At 42.2% G+C, this 22,707-nt stretch overlaps 1 protein-coding gene across 1 annotated transcript; it reads left to right on the top strand.

Moving 5' to 3' along the window:
• Window positions 1-847: 847 nt before the first annotated feature.
• On the top strand, window positions 848-19,934 carry LOC110990266 (long-chain fatty acid transport protein 4-like). Its single transcript, XM_022255160.2, has 11 exons — window positions 848-1,148; window positions 2,678-3,066; window positions 11,295-11,450; window positions 11,682-11,751; window positions 12,447-12,648; window positions 13,298-13,447; window positions 14,258-14,444; window positions 15,012-15,149; window positions 16,148-16,312; window positions 17,303-17,449; window positions 17,872-19,934. The coding sequence occupies exons 1-11, from the start codon at window positions 907-909 to the stop codon at window positions 18,024-18,026; spliced, it is 2,001 nt and encodes a 666-aa protein (XP_022110852.1). The 5' UTR covers window positions 848-906; the 3' UTR covers window positions 18,027-19,934.
• Window positions 19,935-22,707: the final 2,773 nt, after the last annotated feature.

The following is a 22,707-nucleotide window of genomic DNA, read 5'->3' on the forward strand; positions in this document are numbered from 1 at the left end:
ACGGAGTATTATTCTTTTGTTGCATACTCAGATAGCTACCCATGATATTTTGTGAACCACTCAGCCAAACGGGTAGGCTGTTCCACTTCAGTCTGAGACATTAGACCCTCCTATGCCTTCTGAGATCACTTTATAATTGGTTTCAAATTGGCATCATCGTATTTATGAAGAAGGTCGTAATTGTATATAGGCCGGTAGTCGTCGTATTTATTTCAGTTTTTGGAAATAGCCTCTATACTGTCAAAACGCGAGTGCAATGGTGCGACTAAGCCGGTTATTTTCAACGAAATGATTTGCGATGCCTCCATGACTGATTTTTTTGTCGGACCTGAGGTTTTTTTTATTTGCCTAAATATTCTCCTTTTTTGAAATATTTTGAAGAAAAACATGCTCCTCATCACTAGAGGGTTTCAACATAGACCCATTTCTTTTCACTACACAAGAGACAAGGCTTCATCAAAATGATGCCATCAGCAAATTGAGCAAGTTGCCTTGCCTTTGAAACTTTTATTGGAGAAAAAAATGGTAATCATATTCTTTAAAAAATGCTCTGCAGACGGAAGGATTATCATTGTCTTTCCGTTTTCCATTATTTTTGAAAAGTTTGATGTCAAACGTTGAATTCTGCTGCAACTGATGTCGCCCTAAACCCCCTGAACCGTGGGCCTAGGGAATTTTGCGTGAAGTTTGGGAAAAGGACGTAAATGACACCCTGACCCCGTCGAAGTGAGGTGCGCCCTCTCGAAGACACAAATAATTCCCTGTTAATTTAGTCGGGTACCCAGCAATCAATATCCCGAAATTTGAATTTTTGAGTTGGGCAGTGCGCGTGCAAGGAGAGGGTGGGTACGATGTACATGTACATGTACAACGTACGTACAGTGATTTTTGACCACACTTGATCTGATGATCGTCGTCGATAGAGTCCTGTTCCGTTCCGCGCGCCTTCTGAACAGTATTTGGCACAGTTTACCTCCTTTTCGCACCATGTTGAAGCTTGGGATCTTCGGTGGCTTGGCAGCCTTTCTGAGGGGTTATTTTGAGTTGGAATGGCGCACTGTCGGGGTTGTGGTGGTGACGGTGTATTTGGCAACGGGCGGTTGGAGATTTGCCAAAATTCTGGTCCGTACATTTCCACGTGATGCGAAGTAAGCTATACCCCCTTCTGTGTAAATTACCTGATAACTTTGCATGCTATGCATCATCAATCATGGATAGAGGAATACATAAGTACATGCATATTGAATACTGGGTACTTGCGACATGTGTAAAATTGTGCCTGGCACAAGTTTATCATCTTGATCATGTTTGTAAAAGTTGTAGCTTGTGCGCGTTTTCTCCATGTTGAGCTTAAGTGCACACACGGTTTGTAATTGTGTAGTGCCAACCGGAGACAGGAAGCATATGTGTGTTGCATAACATGCACGTGACAGACTTAGTCAACACTTGTTGTGGCTGTGAAATAAGCTTAAAAAACTTCCGAGAGCATTCTGCCCCTCTCTGGATATTGGCAAACACATTTTGATGGGGTGTGGTCATTCAGTTTTAAAAATATTAGGCCTAGCAGAGGAGAGGTTTGACAAATTTTCTTTTCCATGTTTTTCACCACTGCTATGATGCTGCCCTCTATCTCTTTGTACAGTTTACAATGATTTAGAAACTAGTAGTATTTGATTCCCTTATCATTTCCAGTCCGTAGCCAGTTTTGATATAACTAAAATTGTCCTCTTGCTGGCAATGAGCCAACTTGGCAATCAATTGTTGATAGGAAGGGAGAAAGCTACTCGTCTGAAAAAAAGTGTTTTCTGTGTAAATAATAAATATTTTCACTTCTAAATTTGACTTCTTAGGTCATGTTATTGCTTTCAGATGGTTCATGCGTGGCACAGGTACATGTAACTGCAAAGGAAAATAATTGGCGTCCATACACATGTATGTGTATGTGGAATTCTGTCTGGGGAGGGAAGCTACGCGGATAAGGCCCCCTCAAAAAAGAGCCCTGCTTTTTGGGGGATTAGAAAAAGACAATTTTTGGCTCGTTTCAGTTCTCTTTCCTCAAGTGTAAGGAAACCCAAACTAGCCTCACTCCTCAGGAAAAGACCTTTAAAAGTTTTACTTGGAAAAAGTCTGATATAATGTCCAGCTTCCACTGGACACCCTGTACACGAACCATATGAGACTGATCTTGCAAATTCTCACAGAAATAAGTCAATACTGCTAAGTTTGAACTCTCAGGATGCTGTTACTTTCTGTGGGTTAATAGGCGACTGTAGGGAATAAGTAGGGGTGCATGCTTTACGTTTCTCCAAACAGAAACCAACATTTCACCAATTGTGATCACGAGTACGGTAGGAATGCACAAACTGTTGAGTATGGATTACACCATCTCCATGGATTACGGCCATCTCCATTCATTTGTGTTGCTTCATTCTCAAAAACTCTTTCGATATTCATAGCCACGCAGCCACCAACAGGGTACTTGATTTGGACTTCTTCCCGGCAACATCGTAGCCATTGATTCTGGGGGATGGCCCTGTATTCTATATAGTTAATCCGTACTTTATGTCCGGCATGCAGTACAGAGGGTCTGGACAAGCAGTTATTGGCATTTCTGGTGGAGAGTCCCCGCAAATCAAAAGGTCTGTAATGCACACGGTGTTCTTTCAAACATTTCCAGGGCCCTGGTTGCATTGGTTCGACTGAGGCTGACCTTGAGGAGGCGACAGCAGAACCGCGAGTTTGTGCACAGCGTCTTCGAGAGGCGTGCCCTGCTCCACCCCGACAAGGTGGCCTTCCGCTGCGAGGACGAGGTCTGGACCTTCCGGCAGGCCAATGACTTCTCCAACGCCGTTGCCAACTACTTCTTCGAGAAGGGCCTGCGCAAAGGCGACACGGTAGCCATCTTTATGGAAACCCGGCCCGAGTTCCCGTGCTTCTGGCTAGGCCTGTCCAAGATTGGCGCAGTGGGGGCACTGATCAACTTCAACCTGAGACAGGACAGCCTGGTGCACTGTGTCAAAGTCGCTGAGCCCAAGGCGGTGATCTATGGAGCGGAGCTGACCGAGGGTAGGTCTCATGCTGGTATCATTATTTGTGTTTATTTCTGTTCATGAAACCAAGAATTCCTCAAAAGCACAAGACAAGACAATGAAAAAATGTTGTTTAACGTTGAGAAGAAAAGAAATTTTGTACGAGACTAGTGTTGTGTTTGAGTCCATCATAAATCCCCGCAAGTCCATCAGATATACCAGGCTCGAAATCGGACAGAGGGGTACCCCCCAACAAGTCCAATCCCTATGCACACTCCAGCCTAATGTTACTTAACACATCCCCCTAGATATTTGAAAAGAAGTCCTGAGATACCAGTATAACAATTACCAACACAAAGGTGAGGGAAGGGGTTCTCTCTGTCCCATAGTTTGCATCAAATGTCAGCACAAGTCATTCAGTCTTGAGCCAATTCACAAGCTATTCAAATGAACTGTGACCATGGTGACAAAAGCATTCTTTTGTCATTGCTCACCCTCATGCCTGAGACTGACCTTGCGAAAGGATTTGGGACTGGACTAGAATACAACATTATCAGATCGTCAAAACTGTCAAGTGTCATAAACAGCACTGACTTTAAAAGGGGAAACCTGTTAATTATTTGAGTGAGATTTTAGTGTGGAAAGGGGTGTTTAGTGTAAAGGGGACAAGTTTAAAGAGTATTGAAGCCCGTTTGTTTCTATTCTTGCCATGAAAAATACCTGAAGTTTGTTTACTTCAGATCGCCCTTGTCATGTAACCACAACATGAGTATAATTTGTTTACGATGTCACCGAGCACGGCAGGTTGGCATGCAGGCACACACACAACGCATTTTGCGTGCCACACATTGGCATGGCACCGAACAGCACTGGAACTGTGAAATGCATGCGACTGAATCTACTGCACATGTACATTATGCACATGTGTACTGCTGTGCGGCCAACTCGAAGCACCAGCCTTTTGTGTAAACAGCACCCTGGGACCATCCAGTCATTGTGTTGTGATTAGCTGCCAATGAAACATCAATATTCATATACATGTATGTACATGTAACAGTTGGACTTATTGTTGGACTCATTCCAGCTGTTCCTGCATGAGCGGAAGTAGTGACTAGCAATCTTCATTATTACTCACAGTAGCACACATGTCACTGTGAATTTACAACTTGAAATAAGGTTAGCACATTTTCGCTTTTGCCGATAGAGGGTTTCGTGACAACTGGCCTGGGGCATGCAAAGCTATTGTGTCATGCATCATAGTGCAGGTTTTATGTGCTCTATGTGCAGGGTTCGACCTCAACGCTGGTCCGCTGGCAAAATTTGACTTAAAATCACGGCAGTCTAGCCAAAGCCCTCATCTGGGTAGTCCGGCGATCTAGTAAAACAATATTCTGAAATATGCGGCGAAGTAGTTGATTGTGATCCATGCCCTCTTACCGCTGCTGGAATTTGAACCAAATAAAATAGAACCTTTTGCAACCAAGAATAATTCGGTCCCTGGCACCAGCCCAGCAGAAGTCATGCTGAAATCTATGAATGCAGCGGCAGTAAATAGTCTGAAACTTCTGTTCCACAACGCCTTTGCGGCGCGATCGCACTTACAGTGTGTAACTGTGGGCCATTTACTGTAGTACCATGTGTGGCTGGTACTGTATGTCTTGACAATGCTGTGACTTGACGTTGGTTCTGCGTACAAGATCTAAATCAGCACGTGCTTTCATGCATTGCATCGTAGAGGCACGTGTAAGTCATGAATATGCATCCACGTGTATGATGTACCGAGTGTGTATGGTGTGTGTATACGCATTATGTCACTATGAATATGCAATACTGATTTTTCTGATTGGCCTTTGGTACAGTAGTTGTGACTTCAGCGATGTCATGGTTGTGATTTCGTGTTTGGTTCGCGCGTTACAGGTTGCACTACACCAAATATGCACCCATAGAAAACATTGCAAAATCAGACTGAAATAGCATTACCTGTTGACTCTTGGGAAGAGGTTGGCCTCCCTTTTTTCACTGAAAATTCAAGATTTTGGCCAGAATGTTATGGGGGTTAGTCTCGAATTTTTTTTTTTTAATTCGCCTTTCCCCGACGGTACCTCCAAAATAGTAGTAAAACTATGCACTCAGCTCTGAATGTACATGTACCGGTAGCCTCCGCCACTTTCAAAATAAATCCTCCAAGCTGGAAATTACAGTATCAGTCCCAAATTCGGGATTTATAGAAATATTTCTATGATACCTCCTGATTATGGCATGTCTTATGTCTCTTAAAATGCAACCATTTGTTAATGCACTGTACACGTATGTACATGTAGGCCTACATTTCGCCGGGCATACATGTGCGTGTACATGTGCATACTGCATAAAACGTACATGTACATAAACTGTTCATAATGATATATATTTTTTTTTTCTGTCTCTTGGATTGTGAATAAAACAAACCATTTTTAGCAGGTAGCCACTTTGTGTGTTAATTTTGTCAACTTTTTTTTTTTCAATGTACAGGTATACATGTACATGTACATGTAGCAAGGGTATAGCTAGTACAACTGTCGTTTTGTTTGGCCTTAATTTGTTAAATTTTCTAGAACATATATGGTGTGTGGGAGCTACTTGCTCCCGTAAACTGACAAATTCAGTTTTCTCAGGAGCAACTACATGTACATGTACATGTATTTGCTCTGGTGATAGCCAGCCCATTTTCGAGCCCTGAGGACATTTTGCAATTTGAGAAGGTTGTGGGTACATTCAACAAACCACCTGAAGCAAAACTGGAAACCGGTCATTTTCAGTCAGGAACAATGTACGTGTGCATGTACATGTATCTGCCTCACTGTGCTTGTCACAACCTTGAATCAAAATTCAAGGACACACTGGGTACATAGTGCATTCACAGTTTTGTATGAATTCATGTGTACAAACATGTTTGTACACCGCACATGTGTACAGTATAGCAATGGCACCAGGTACAAAATGTACGTGGGATGGAGGGGTACCCCCTTACCTGTCCAATCCCTACACACACTCTAGACTATTGTTACCTAACACATCCCCCCTAGAAGTCTGTAAAGAATTCCTGAGATTCCGATCAAACAATGATCAAACTATGAACAACGCAAAGGGGGGGGGTTCTCTCTGTCCCATATCTTGCTTCAAATGCACCAGTTTGTGAGAGGGGTGGGACCTTCTGAAACACTTAGACATGCTGAGAATTAGGCGCACCACTAGTCACAGCTGTGTGAATGGGTACTGTTCTTGGTTTACTTGGTTGAGTAATGCTATCAAGCACTGATACTGTACACAAATTTGCTTTTCTATTTAGGGTTATCAGAACTTCTGCTGTTTCGGGCATTTGTCACAGGTTTGTTGTGGGCAGTTACATGTACATGTATATTTTTAAAATTCATGACCCCCCCTTTGCTGTAACCGTCAAAAATGCCTTCCACTTCCTCTGTACAGTACATACATGTAGACATGATATGTCTACATGTATCATTTGACTGATTTTGACTGATAGGACAACTTTGTTGAGAATGCATCTTTGCATGCACGTAGGAGTGGTAATGGATGGCCCGAGATCACCTGTGTATGGTGGTCGTATCTAATTGGATGTGTACATTGGAAGCGTATACAATAGTTGAATAGAAGGCATGACTTTGCTCACAGCTCGCTTGAGCATTTTGTGGTTGTTTGTCAAGATTTGAATTTCATGTATAATTTAGTCATTAGATCGTTGGTCCCATGGATGACAATTTTTATAGATTTTTACATGTACGTACATGTAGTTTTATAAGATCATCACAGATGACAGGACAGGTTGATTTGAAATATGTACCGGTACTACCTGTACAGTATATGTATACAGGTAGAGCAAATAACTCCCCCCCCCCACAGCAGATTGTAGGGTCATAGTCTGCAGTAGAAATACATGAGATTTACTGGTCTGGAAATAATTCAAGCAGTCCAGTGTGAATGTGAATTTCGACCCAGGCTTCATTGCAATATAACCAATCATTGGACAGCTTTCATCACAACACTGAAATACTTTACAGTTGTCCTTTCTGCCACTGGGTCCTGTTACGTGTACATGTAGAAGGCCGTTCTTTCAAATGATGGCCGGGAGTGAGAGCTGATCTTTTGTTGTGGACTAACAAAAGGTGGCCTTAGCTTGTCTTCATCCTGCTTTGCACATTTACTTGTACACATGTGCTGGATACATTCAGATCGTTTGCATGGTGTGGTGTTAACAAGTTACATACATGTACATGTACATACACAGAGGTTTTTGCGAGCATTGGTTCTGAATAGAACTGGTCACGTGACTTTTTGGGCAGTGTGCTCTGTCCGTCATCTGGAAAAATCTTTATGCTGGCAACTCAATTGCCGAACTTTTTGCAAGAAAGGAGAGGAATGCATCTTTAGTTTATAAGTTTCAGGCTCAATCCTGTACTGCACTTTGTGATTTTACTGATTTATTTTGGCCCAGATTTATTTGAAAAAGATTGACTTCTTTTGAAAGCTGAACATTAGCAGGTACGTGTACATGCACACTGTAGAGACTTAATTACATTACGGTATGTAACAACTTTTGAATCAGGAATTTCGGTGTGTCAGAAAATATTTTCCTTGTGTCTGTGAAAAACTGCTTTGCTGTTCAGTCTTCCTGTTGAGAATATTCAGTTGCATTTTATATTTACCACCGTTACATGAAATTTTGTACTCCCAAGTCAGAGATTTCATGCACTGTAGTTGCGGTAAAACTCCTCGGTGAGTAATAGTGCAGTGCATGTATGGATATTATAGAAACCACGTGTGCTGTAATGCTGGATGTTCAAGGAAATTGAGAGAAGGGGGAAAAAAGAAAAACAAAATATAATCGAAAAAAAAAAAGCCCTGTGTTTCTGTTTGCCATCCCCATTTCCATTCTATTCTAGTTGATTTCAAAGTGGAACCAGCATTGACTACTTGAGAATATAATGCAAAAAGTGTCCTTGCATACACGTACATGTATGCAGTTGTACATGTACATGTACACACGTATACAGTTGTACATGTACATGTACTGTACATACATGGGTAGGCACTCACAGGTTTCAGGGGACAAGTTCTTTTGTTAGAGAAATTCGAACCGAGTTGTGGGGACATTTCTGAGTCCCCACAACGTTTTCGGGTCCCACAAAATACATGTACATGTAGGTGAAATGTCGAGTGTACATGTACATGTACGTGTCTTTCCCCACAACTACCGTGTGAGAGAATACGTACTGTACAATGTACATGTACATTCATGGTACATGTACATACATGTACAGTGTACATGTACAGTACCGTGAACGGTTGTGTGACATGTAAATGTATTGTACAGCTTTGTAGTTTGTAGTTTATTAATAGGTATTAGGTACATGTACATGTATCAGTACATGGCTGGTATGGTTGATTCCTGAAGCCATTTATTTTCAAGGCTCTTTTTGTGACCCAGCTGTCCATTGCTTCCCTAACTAATGGAAGTTAATATACATGTACATGTACATTCTGTCATGTCTGTAAGGCCAAACAATATAATACAATGTAGTTGTGCTTCCAGTTACCCGCCCGAACCTAGCAAATTGCGCCAACCCTAAATCTTTTTATGAAAAATAAAAAACTGTGGCCGACCCTGGTCACATCATGCACATCGTGCTTGAAGTTTGCACGTTGTGCTTGTAAGCATCATGGCGGTAGGCAGCATGTTGCAGGCTGTCCTGAGGAGGAGCGTTCCCCTTACAATTGGGGAAATGCACTCCCACGTATTATGAGGTTATTTAGTACAGTGATGCCTTGGATATGAGTTTCAAACCTCCGCATCCAAAAATCGATACCAACTTTGTAAACACGTTTGCTAGAACTAAATAACTCTTTGATTTAGGACCCCAACCATGCCAAAAAAGTTCAACCCTAAAAGTTTTGACCCAAAACTTGAGAAGGAAAAAAAATACTACCCATGTATCCAATCTGTTTTTTTTTTCAATGCAATAGGAAACACAACTATTAATTTGTTTGGCCTAATGAATTCTGTTATTTGAACACAGTATCACAGCGTTGATGTACTGATTGTTCCAAATTTATTAGCAGTTACATGTACATTTTTTTCTTTTGTAATAAACAAGGGCTTTTGTCTAGAAAGAATCTACACAACCTTTTTCTTTAAAGCCTCACTCACTCAAATCTCACATCGTTGCAAATTTTTGTCACAAATCTGTGCATACATGTACATACATGTATATACCAGTACTGTACATCAGTTCATGCATGGAATCAAGTTGAAATGAGAAAAACATGTTCCCAGTTGAGGCAATACCGTATAGTAAACTTTTCAACTTCTTAACCACAAATCTACATGTAGGTTTTCCTTCTCATTCTCAGGGTTGAGATTTCTCAGTGTTTTTCCCTGACGAATTCTTCAGATTTTTGTATCAGGATTTGAGGTGTTTTCACATATAACATTTGATATACATGCAGAAAACACAGGAAATTGGTATTGTAAGGTACCCGTATGCCCTCAGGCAAACGACACGTGTGTCACTGACCCTATGCTGCTGTAGGGCCTTCTAATCCTCAGGATTCTTTCCTGATATTTTCTTTTCATTCAATCTTGCCCTTGCATTCTGTCTGCAGTTTGCCACTTGTTCCACTTTCGATTCAGGAATTTGCTTGGAAATTCCCCTCTCTGCTTGTTCATATGGCAATCTATGAAAAGACTAGTGTACGTTCCGGTGCATGCACATGTACCAGGATGTCACATGTACATTCAGTTTTATTTTAGTTTTCCTGATTTTTTTCTGAAGGTACTGGTAGCACAAGAGGTGAAGAGAATTGTTCAAACTTTTGGAGTGAGATTCGTGGTAATCTGGTATTACAGTTTGTGATTTGTATTTACATGTACTATACACACTTCTCTTGTTACCAGTAAATGTACAATGTACATAAAGGCCTTCAACTGTGGACCTCCTGTGGCCCTGGTTTTTTTGTACACCCACACTGTATTCAGGTACCTTTTCCAAAGCCTGACAGTGTGCGCACAGGCTGACTTCACCTATCCCATTGTCCTCTACTGTTCAAGTGAACAGGTCACTGTTAGATAGTCTGCGTTGACAAATTCAGGATTCCCATCAATGTAAAAAATTCATGGTGTACCTATAAGTACATGTATACTTGTACTGTACAGGTAATTTTTGGCATACTGTATGAGCCACCCGATTTGTAAGCCGCAGCACGCAAAAATCGGCAAATTAAGACTTAAAGTTGATGTATAAGCCGCACTGCCATGTACATGTAAGGAGCACCGTAGTGCTGATGATCCAACCATGATGGTCATCATTGTGCATGCTGGAGCACCTGTACAGCATGTCCAGTCCGTCAATGGTTCCACCACATGTGCAATCCTAAAAATTGTATGCAAAATGTGAACAAGTGTCATCATAAAAAGTGAATCTAAGTCCTCTAATTTAACATATCTTGCGGACTGGATGGTTTTCCTATGTGGAGTGTACATGGGCTTTTGCCTTTTTCCAGTGGCCAGCATGCAAAAACGTTACGCGATCAGGACGTACATGTACAATAAAATTTTGGAACATTTTTCAGTGTGAGAATCAACGTATAAGCCTCGGCAACATTTGTCAGTGTGAGAATCAAGGTATAAGCCGCAGCAACATTTTTCAGTGTGAGAATCAACGTATAAGCCGCAGCAACATTTTTCAGTGTGAGAATCAACGTATAAGCCGCAGCTGAAATTCCGAAAATTACGGAGCATGTAAATGTACATTTACGTGCTGTTTCGTGCGCCAACTACAATGTACATGTACAGAATGTCTTTTGTACATGAACATGTACAGTTTACATGTCCATTTGTACATGAACCTGTCCATTTGTACATGTACATACATGTACATGTCCATTTGTACATGAACATGTCCATTTGTACATGTATGTCCATTTGTACATGAACATACATGTACATGTCCATTTGTGCATGAACATGTACATAATATGTACATGTACATGTATATATGCATGTAACATGCTTGTGTTAAAATGGTTGTGCTTTGATTGAAGTGGAAAATCAAAGAGAACAGGTACATGTTGTACCAGTACATGTATCTTTTTGATTGAAATCTTTCAGAAATGAACATGACGCCCAAGCCTGCATTTGCCCATATTGCCTTGCATTTTGTTTATGTCACCCTGTTGATTTTAATCACAATCATCAACCTCTCGTTGCAGCCATTAGGGACGTGAGGTCAGAGTTCGGGCGCAATATCCCTTTCTACTGCACCGGGGGATACATAGACGCAGGCTTTCCTGCCGTGAACCTTGACCCAGAGCTCAAGAGTACATCCACACTTCCAGCCCCAGTGGTTCTTGGAAGAAAGTTCACAGGTATGTGTGCTTCAGTGTCATCTTATAAAGTGATTGTCAATGCATGCACTGTTTATTGCCTGTCTTTCCTTCTCTCTTTCCTTTATTATGCCTTTTGGTTTTCATTCACTGGCTTTACCTTTGGAAGTCTTTCATTAAAGTTTATTATTTAAAATTTGAGTTTACCTGTAATTTGCATTTGCCACAACATTTACGAGAAAACTGATTTTTGGTCATTTGCTTGGATATCAGATAATCTGTTCTACATATACACCTCCGGAACGACAGGCCTGCCCAAAGCAGCCAGAATTACGCAGATCAGGTGAGACGATACAGGGGTAGCTCCACTCCTCCTCCCCCCCCCACTCCATCTAAAATGCTGTGCCCCTAACAGGTGACCCCTTTTATTTCAGGAGTATGTACAACTGCTATATTAAACACAACTTTGAACGTGTTTTGACTTCATACCTGCCAACTGTTCCGATTACATGTAAATCAGAAACATTTCCATTTTTGAGTTTTCAAAGGCCTACAAACCGGATCGTTTTGGGGAGGGGGGATCAATGAATGTAAAAATCATCTTGCATACATGTGTACACATTAAATCTGCATGACGTTAAATGCCATGCAAAGATTTAGATTTTAGTCCTAGAAAGTCGTGGAAGAGTCATGGAAGTTGGTTTTCTGGTTTCTGTGTGAACTTTGTACTACATGAAGGAATTGCCCGGAATTCTCCTAAGTCACAACCATCTTTGGCTGTGCTGTTAAAGGACATTGCATGGTGTTTCCGACCACCGTTTGAACATGTACACATTCATTTGCATTGACTGAACACATCTTGCCAATTTTCAGGTGAGGCAGCCTATCGCTCAGTACTGTAAATCCTCCTATCCTGAACTAAGATTGGGTCAGTTTCATACATGTTACATAATTTGTTCCATACAATATCCATCTTTCGAAAACAAAATATTCAAGTTGCTTGAATCCATTTTTTTTTGGATTGCTTTTCACTAACAGGTTCATGTACATGGCCTACGGCATTCGATATGCCTACAACTTCAGATCTGACGATATTATCTACAACACCATGCCACTGTACCACTCGGCTGGCGGGATCGTCGGCATGGGCCAGGTGGTCTTGAATGGCTCCACCATGGCCATGAGGAAGAAGTTCTCGGCCAGCAGGTTCTGGGACGACTGCATCAAATACCAGGCCACGGTAGGCAAGACTTGCCTGTAGGCTGAGCATTGCTCACGGCTATGCCTTATCACAGCATTAAGCTCATGGCAACAAAGACTAAAGCCATAGCCACTAGATATCCAATTCAGACATGACATTATTTTAGCAAGTTCAGTTTAGTTCTAATGACTGCACAAAAGGTCCACTTAACATCCGTCCATCTGCATTTGGAAAGCATAGTGAAACTTCACCGTTTTCGTTGCTATTGCCAGGGGGAGGGGCAGCAGGTATGCTGTTAGGTGTGTTGTCTTTTTCAGGAAAGAAGAATTACCGTTCCCTCTGGGTCTTTAAGTTAACTTGAACTTAAGTTTTTGACCCTCACTGCTATGACCTAGTTTTAGGGAGCCTGCAAAACTGGAGAATACTGCATTGTGCATTTACGTACAGCTTGGTAATACCTATCAAATGGTCTTTTCTTCTGGTGACCTTTCTGTCAACTAAACTAATTGCATTCAGCCTAACTTTGAGGTCCCACAAAACTTGCTCCTGAATAAAATCACTTTCATGAACATTTTGCAATTTTAAATCTTTGCATAGTTGGGAGTTTTAAGCTGAATCTTTTTTTTTTTTTTTTTTTTTTTTTTTCTGGGGGGGGGTCTTTTTCTTTTTTCGTGCTTTCTCCCTGCAGATTGTCCAGTACATCGGAGAGATCTGCCGCTACATTTTGGCTCAGCCCCACAAGCCAGTAGACACACAACACAAGGTCCGCTCTGCCCTAGGGAATGGTCTCCGGCCGCAGATTTGGAAGGAGTTCCAGTCACGCTACAACATCAAACAGGTTGAGATGTAACAGAGAAAATTACACCAAGTTCAGATTGTTTGCAAGTGATAATGGCACCTGTTGCAGCTTGTAATTTGGCCTGTTGAGTTCTGTTACGCTTGTAAAATTAAGGTTTAAACTCATAATCACAGATAGCTTTCTCCAGACAGTGGTTGGGTATGTAAGAAATAATGAACAAACTTAACCCTAACCCACCAAGGGTTGCTGGCCCTAACCTTCCCCATTCACACAAAGTTAAACACCCATATGGGACAAAGTCCAACAGCCTCTGTGCACAAACACCCATATGGGACTTTGTGCACAGAGGCTGTTGGACTTTGTTTTTCTGAGGTATGCCAAACCCAATGCCAAACCCAATGCAAAAGCCAGCTGTCTTGGGCCTACCAGACCTATTCCCACAGAATTAAACAGTAGTAAAGGTTAGGGTTAACTGACAAATGTTGCTTTGAAAACCACATTGTGCTGTCATAGGAAGTCACGCAAAACATTTTACCTTATGCATGCCAATGAAGCCTCAGTGAGTAACAAATAGCAGTTTTTTGTTCAAAATTTACATTCTGCAATCTAGTTGCTTGTTACATGTTACTGGTACCAGTACCTCAACCAAGCAAAGCTGCTCGAGGATGCTGAGCTGGATTGCTGAGACAGGGAGGCAACGTGGAATTTTGATTTCTTAATTAATTTGAAGTGCAACAGTCAGCAAACTTACTCTCTCAATGAAGTCAATGCACACCTAATAGTTTTGCCTCCTGGTTTAACTAGTCATCGTTTTTCCCATATCTTATCTGTGCCTTTGTCAAAATTCAGATTTGTGAGTTCTATGGATCCACGGAGGGCAACAGCAACATAGTGAACATCACGGGCAAACCAGGAGCCGTGGGCTTCGTCTCGCTGTTGGTACCCAGCGCCCTACCCCTCAGCCTGCTGAAGGTGGACGAAGGCACCGGGGAGGTGATACGGGGTCCGGATGGCCTCTGCATCCAGTGCAAACCAGGTGTTTTATTTCTCTTGCGCTTTGAAACTTTCCCTCCCCCCCTCCTTTCCCCAAGATGTGAGGATTGTCACTTTTGAGGTGTCACTCGCCGCTTCCAGTGTGCAGTTCAGCGCTGGCTACAACAACATTATACCAGTGTGCCACAGTGACATTTCTACTGACCCAGTCCTGTCCTTGTCAATAATTTGTCTGCTGCCCAGCAGAAGGGTTTTATTGATCCAGCTGTTGCGATGTAAAATAACGGTAGAAAGTTGCCTCAATGCATTTCTGACACGCACAAAATAAATTACTCAGTCATGCCACGTTTCCTCGGAGCAGCTGATGACCTCGATTTTCACTTCACACTCTTGCCATGGAAAAGTGAGAAACACTGTACGGTACAAAGTCTTGTAAAGATTGGGATTTCCTCAGAAGTTGCAGGCTTCATTATTATTGGGAGTACGTTGTTACAATTTCTGTTTTATCAGGCTTTTTGAGTAGAATGATTATGAATACTGGGGAAAAACTGGCTGGGTAACAAATAGGATTGATATTGCAATTTGGTTGATGTGATCTCCCTTCCAACAGGTGAGAGCGGCCACATGATTGGCAAGATTAAAGTTGGCAATCCCATTGCCAACTTTGACGGCTACGTCAGCAAGCAAGCCACCGACAAGAAGATCATCTATGACGTCTTCAGGAAGGGAGACCAAGCCTTTCTGTCGGGTAAAATCGAACATTTGTCGCGTAGGGCTGGCACGGTGTAAGCCTTAGGCTGTGACAGAACCTTGAATACCACAAGGTATTGGGGAAGGGGGCACCGGGGGGGGTGATGGGACTTCAGAGGAATTGAGTTCAATAAGGGCAGTGGTTGGTCTGCCGTATGTAGCTGGCAGGACTTTCTCAAAGGCCTGTGCAGATGAGGAGAAAAGGGAATGGAGTTTTTTTGTCTGTTTGACGCGTTGGCTGATTAGGTCGCTGTCGGTGTGCCACTTACTATTTCCTGGTGTTTTCTTTACATCAACTTGCTCATGAATTGTTCACTGCAGGCTGTGATTTCTCCGGGTGTTAGGATTTTTTATCCCAATGTTGTAGAAGCTGTTATCGTTGTGTGGGCCTAATCATTCACGCCTCGATATTTTTTCACATTGAATCTGTCCCAAACGAGACCCAGAGAGGGCGTGATTTTCCTGCCAATAGAGGCTCATTTAGTGGGAACTGCACTTTGCTGGTTGGCAGACAGCTATGACATGCACGTTACGGTCATGTGGCATTGCAACAAAATGAATGCTCCCCACCAATGCGTCTCTTTTCAACCTACGAAGGGGTTGCTTCTGCTCAAGGTAGATAGAAAAACCAAGTGCAAGATTCACATCATCAGAGCTATTTGGGAGAGAGCATATGCCTTGGTAGCTAGCCCTGGAAAGTCACAGTATGCTATTGCTTTTATTGCAGCATCCCTGTGCTTGGGTATCCACCTCAAGCAGAAGCACCCCCTCATTTGTTGAAAAGAGCCCCATTGGTTGGGAGTGTTCAGTTTGTTGGTAGCGATGTGACCATCACAGTGCATTTCATAGTCGTTTTTTGAGCCAGCGAAGTGCAGTTCTGACCAAAGGAGCCTCCATTGCTAAGAAAATAGTGCCCTCTCTTGGTCCAGCTCAGTGCTCGTTGCTTATCCTCAAGTTTCAGCACCGACGTTTATTTTCAACTCACTTCTTTCACAGGAGACATTTTGGTCATGGATCAGGATGGCTACATGTTCTTCAGGGATCGCTCAGGGGACACTTTCCGCTGGCGTGGGGAGAACGTCTCGACATCGGAGGTTGAGGGCACCATCCAGAAGCATGTGCAACTGAGCGATGCCGTGGTGTACGGTGTTGAGATACCGGGTAATGTCATGCCCAATGAACTGTTATCAGGCCTCAAGTCAGAGAACAGCAGTAGAGTTTCTTTCAGTCAATGTAGAATTCCTTCAAGCTGCTTTGATGTGCCACTGAAGACTCCACAGCTGTAGCTATTGCAATCGAATGTTGGACTTCACTAATCTAGTTCCTGAACCTTGTCCTCAGTGACATGAGGACCCGGTCCTCTGTGGCATGAAGACCTTGTCATCAGTGATATCAAGGACCTTAGTGATTTAACCACTTCCTGCCGGGGACTCCGGAATCGGAGACGTATGGTTTATGTGCGTGGCCGGGGTCTCCGAACTCGGACAAAGGAAACAGGGCCCTGTAACAAAAGACGGTACTCTGAACAAAAGACCATTCTGCTGGGCATTACCGACATTTTTCACTCTCAAAAGTGGCGATAATCCAGCCTTGTTTTGAAACCGTATACCAGTGTTTGGGGCATTGAGAGCCAGCAGATTACCACCGGGGACAAAAGCGCTCCACCACCGCAGCTATGAGCCACACAGCACCGCTGCATGCTAATCTGGCCCCTATTGAAAAGAGGTCAGCAGTGCACTGAGCCAGGTTCGTGAACAAAAGACAGTTATACAACACTGCACAATCTGGGCTTTGTTTATAAGGCTGCAGGCCTGGCTGAAACCCTCGGGCGTCAATGAAGGTCACCTGTCAACTTAGAGTAGTGCCTAACTTTACTTTGTGTGGCTGTAAACGACCATTAAATGAAATGATGAATTTTTGAAAGATTTTGAAAACAGAAAAAAATGATAGTCATGCCGGCCCAGCATCATCAACATTGAAAAATGCCCCGGCATGAAGTGGTTAACAGGCAGAAGTGATTTATATTAAACCATGATAAAATCACATTGATCATACGAAGTGCAAAAACTGAAGATAAGAGATTGAAAACCGAAGATTTTTAAATCTAATCTTGTTTTGTTATTGTTCCTTTTTTTCCTTTATTTTTCTTAGGAATTGAAGGCAGGGCTGGTATGGTTGCCATCGTGGACACTGAAGGGACCCTGGATCTAGTCCAATTGAACCAAAGTCTCAAGTCGTCGCTGCCGCCATATGCTCGACCTCTATTCATCCGTGTCACGCGAGAAGTCGACACTACAGGTTTGTTGTACCCTAAGTTTGCTGGTTTTGTCCCAACCTTACCTTGTGTGCGCCCATGAAGAAAAGAGGTTCAGATAAGGTTGTGGTAACCTTGTGTGGAAAAAGATAACAAAGGTTACCTCCTTTCTGGAAAAACAGTTTTAGAGGCATTTTTTGGTTAGGGTTAACGGTAGCAAAAGAGAGAAGAAGTCTAGGAAGTCATCACCTCCCCCCCCCAAAAAAAATTTGTGGAGTGTTCACATTGCAAGAAGAATTAGTATTTTTAAGAATTTGCACCAAAGGAATGTCCAAATTAGGCAAATAATGGGAACGTGTGTGTTTGGGGATGATATCTTTTTTCATTGGACTAGTCCTAGAGGTGGACTTCCCCACTCACTTTTCCCGAGTTTGTCACGTCCATTCTTTCCGTTATGCGTTCACAGGCACTTTCAAGTTGAAAAAGGTTGACCTGCGGAAGGAGAACTTTGACCCAAGGAAGGTCGGCGAGGACAAGCTCTTTTACATGAATGGCAAGGAGTTCGTTCCCCTGACGCCCAGCATACACGAGGACATCCTTGCTGGAAAAATCCGATTCTAGACATTGCATCGAAAAAGATTCTGTTTACATTTGATGCTCAGACACTAGCTCATGTAAAAAAAAAAAGTTGTGTAATCAGAAATGTAATTATTGTCTGAGGAATGAGTTTGTTGACCTCTGTGTTGCCCACTTTCGAAGCAGTTGACCTGAAAGTGACCGACTCTGGCAGAACCTGATGCTTCTTACCATTGTCCATTACACTGTATGGTTCTGCAATATTAAAATTCCATTTCAACTGTAATTTCAAAATCCATGTCTTTGTCAGATTTTATCCAAACTTCCTCAAACGCACATCCAATGAAAGTTTGTTTATACGTACACGACAGTGATCCCTAACCCCAATTTTGAATTTTCACCCCTAGTGTTGGGTTTTGCTAGAGCTGGTCACGTATATTGGAAGATATCTGTTTATACCTTGTACCTAATCTGTGAGTGGCATGCATCTGCGTCATTGGGAAATGTTCCAGTGTGTCACAGTAAAACCGAATGACTCCTGTTCAACAACCTGACTTTGGGGAGTTGAGTTTTTAAGAAAGTTGTTCTTTCCTTGCCTTTCACCTCTGTGGCCCGGGTTCAATTCCCGACTCAGTCCACAAGTAGATTGGGTTTTCAGTCTGTACCTGATTCTAAGGGTTTTACCAAGACTATTTTCCTGGGCTTTTCCTCCCAGCTCTAAAACTAGAACAGCTTCTCATGCAAGTCTCCTCTCTCCAGATGTGGGCCGTTTGGTGGCTGCTTGGGTTGCCCTTGTAAGTCTTTGTTGTAAATCCGAAGGCCTCCATGGACAGCTGTGCTGTCACTGATCGGAGCTTCCCCTCATTAAAGATGACACAACTAAATGTTCAGTGTACTCCTCACAAGCACGTATCTATCCAGTTTGTCACACGTGCACTGTATAGCTGTAAAAAGGATACATCAGCTCCTAGATGCTTGACTGCAACGACAGTGATCTTGAGTCAGGCTATTTACGAACCATACGAATACCGTCAAATCAACTGCACTATCAGTGTTTCTGTCATCGGTATTTCATTGAAGTTTCGTGAAAGAAGTGGAGTATTTGAGTTTTTAAGATGCCAAAAGACATTTCAATGATTTTCGATTTGTTTAATCGTTGAGAAGCAAAATATGTCATTAAAAAACAAAATGTTGACCAAGTTTACCCTCTTTCTTTTCTTGGAGATACAGCACAGTGTTGTTTTAACAAACACGACAGGATCCACACGAAATATTGGGTGAAGTGAGAATCGGCCAACATCTGGACACCAGTAATTTGTTTCCTCTGTTTCCACCTGTGTCCGTACAATAAGAGGCATCCAAGGTTTAGACTTAAATGAGATCCAGTTAATGAGTGGCTACAAACAGGCAAATAGCAGTGTCCTTCCATGTACGTGTGTATGGTATAAAAAGTAAAGCATGGGCCAGAAATTTCTCCTCAAAAGCTGGAGTGAGAAGCATCAAGTTGGAAAAATGAACGGCTAGAAACCTGTACAAGGAAAAGCTATCGTCCAGATTGCATAGACAGCAAGCAGTGTGTGTACATGATACTGGATTTTTATATCAATTTTTCTTTGAAGTAACTGCCCCCTTTAGAAATTGTCGGCCTATATTAATACAAGAACTTTATCGAGCTGTATGTAGCTCACTGCATAAAAAAAAGAATGAGGAACGATTGAAGTGGAATTGTGTCTTACTCTTTTCCTAATGGAGAGCCAGGGCCGGGGATGTTTCAAAATACAGGTTGCGATGTTCTGGATATAATTATTAGAGTTTCTAAAAGTTTCCCAAAGTTCCATTTTGAATTTTAGAAAAATTGATTACAGTTGTCTCGACAACGTTAAGTACTGATGCAGTTCACTGTTTTTGTGTTTGCAGAATAAACTGACGAGTCTGTGTTCTTTGGAGCAGAAACGTGTCCTTCAGTGATTTTTTTCCTAGTCGGTTTCCAGTAAACATGGGCGCCAGACGTTCTGGGCCATTTCCCAGTCAACAGTATAAAACAATGTTTTTTTTATTGGCTTGGAGCAGGGGGAAGGGGTTTCGAACCCCCCCCCATCCGTGGCTGTGTCCCCGTGTGTGTGCTTGCGCTCTTGAAATTCCGAACTTGTTTTTACAAGAACTTTATCGAGCTGTTTGTTGCTCACTGCATAAAAAATGGAGCAATGGTGGCAATTCATCCGATCCCATCTTCCGTTTGGAGACGTTTGTTGGATTTGTAAGAAACATTCTAAGCACAAACATCCTCCAACATCTCATTCATGCATTAAAAAAACTCACAATTGAAAATACAACGCGAATGCAAGAATGTAACGCTCGTGGACGGGTGGTTCGCGAGCGTTACATGCGTCTCTGACAAAGAGGGGTCATGATTTGCCAACCTGAAGAATGTGCATGTGGGAGTGTGGCGCCACTGCAGTTACAATGTCTAATCGGATTAGTGTGTAGGCTGTAAATGAGGGCGACGTTTCAGTTGAAATATTTCAACACGTCGATTCCTGAATCTCTCATATTTCCACATTGAGCTTTCTGCAGCCAGTGCGCGGGACCTAAAGACTTCAGGCGAGAAAGAACATCCGAAAGTTATGTGGTGAGCCCGGCCAGGCAAAATGTGTAAGTATCCACTTTATTTTCCCACTTATAAACTGATTAAAGTCAAGAATTCAGGACCGCGAGGTGGCATAGACGTGGGTGCTTGTGCACGTGGTACCTCTGTCTCGCAATGGAATGTGTTCGGTTACAAGTTGTGAAGTCATCCGAAAATATGCAACTCCATTTGTTTGAGCCGATTTATTTTTAACTGGGGTCAGTGAACAGTGGACACAATGTTGTACATACACGTATTTCTGTGCCAGGGACTGGGTTGGAAATACCTCGGGGGAGATAAGATAACTTGCACAATACGAGAACATAATTTGGAAACGGTTCATAGGACTATCACATGGCAGTATAGATGCACGACTTCTAAAGTATGTTTTGTCAGCCCTCTTGATGCCCACATTATGAGTGATTGGAGTGAATGTCACACAGTTTAGAATTCGCCTTATTCACAAGTCGGCCATATTGAACTGAAAACCTTTTTATCTCGGCACCTGAGAGTAAAAACGAAAGCACTAATATTAAACTTCGTTACGAATTAATGATGACAATTATGCCGGTGAAGAATTTAAAATCTGAATGAAAGTGATCGAGGCATGGATCCCACAATAATCTGGCACCATCCCATTTAACATATTAAACTGATTACATGTATATTCTGGTAACAAATTTGAGAAAAACGGTTTCCCCGCAATTAAGGTCTGTTGGGAAGTTAATAGTAAGCTTAATTCTCAGTCACACTGACAGCTTGTTCTGTGTCAAACATTTGGGGCACACCAGTAACATGACGTCAACAAAACAAAGACTATAAATTTATTGTCATGTAAAGTTAAACCAACCCTGGCGGTATACATGAAAATTTATGTAATGATTCGATAAATGTAAAATAACACGGAAAAATATATACCTTCGATTGTGGGCATCAGTTCGTACTTTTTATTTTGTAAACACTGACATTTTTCCCCGTGCGATTGTGCTTTTGGGTTCTTTTATATATCGTGTCCGAAAAACCTGTCATGCCTTCTCTTGTTTCTGCGAAAAATTAATAATAATAATAATAACACATTTCTTATATAGCGCATCACATAGCACATCTCGATGCGCTTCACAGTAATATTATGAAATAAAGCAATTAATGAAACAGGTAAATTTATCAAAAATTATCAAAATCGTTAAGTTTGAGCCACATGCGCCAGCCCTGAAGCTTCGAAGTCTAGGCACCGAACAAAATATCTGGCTATTTGGATCCCATGCAAAAGCTTGGGGCAAATATTTGTAGCGTGCTGCAACACGTTCGCCAAGTTAGGTGCGCTGTGTGAAAGGCCTTCAAAACCATGCAGAGCGCAGTCTGTGTAACGATTTTTTATTCTTATGCGTCATTTCAGAACATTTCCCAGAACAAGTTGAATTATCCATGTTCTTTTGTGCAATGCCAATCTGTGGCCTTGTGAAACAGTTCATCAGTTATGAAGTCAACCGCGGCGTGGGAAATTTCTTGTGGTGGCATAATGATGAACTCAGGAGGTCCTAAGAGTGCATTTTTGGACCTTTTTTCCCGAACTGTTTCCTCATACACAAAGCCTTGCTTGCCTGTGAGATAGGCCAATGACTTTCACAACATTTTTGTGAAGGAAGAATAGGCCTACAGATATTCCAAAGCATTTTGGGTGGTTACCTGCTACCTCATATAAAGGCGTATGCACACAACGCGCACGCTAACCTTTGTATTGCTCATTTATATAATTACATTTGTAAGAATTATTTTCATCTAGTGAGGGCGTGAAGAGTGCAGTTGAATCAAAGCTTTGAGTTAGGTTGAGTCCGAATCACTTGGCTACGGCTGGAAATCACGGCCAGTTCACATTAAGTCGTGTATAAATTCCCGCCGTAGCCAAGTGATTCGGACACGGCCTTAGACATTATTCAGAAAGTTGCTATCTAGCACAGAGCTCAATGTCATCGCAAGTTCTCAAGTTCTGTTCAATGAAAATTCCTGCTCTCACTGATATTTTGCGCTCTCAATTGGGGTAAAAATGCTACCTATGAAAGCGTCAACGGTGTCAACTTTTTCTGTATACGTTACAGTCGC

The sequence above is a fragment of the Acanthaster planci genome, linkage group LG11 (assembly GCF_054643075.1).
Source record: "Acanthaster planci isolate LZ-2023a linkage group LG11, COTS_SCS, whole genome shotgun sequence".
NCBI classification, from domain to species: domain Eukaryota; kingdom Metazoa; phylum Echinodermata; class Asteroidea; order Valvatida; family Acanthasteridae; genus Acanthaster; species Acanthaster planci.

Coding starts and splice junctions, on each gene's coding strand:
- LOC110990266 (XM_022255160.2), top strand. CDS start 907: ATGATCGTCGTCGATAGAGTCCTGTTCCGTTCCGCGCGCCTTCTGAAC. Junction 11,752..12,446: donor GCCAGAATTACGCAGATCAG/GTGAGACGATAC, acceptor TTTCACTAACAG/GTTCATGTACATGGCCTACG. Junction 15,150..16,147: donor AGACCAAGCCTTTCTGTCGG/GTAAAATCGAAC, acceptor CTTCTTTCACAG/GAGACATTTTGGTCATGGAT.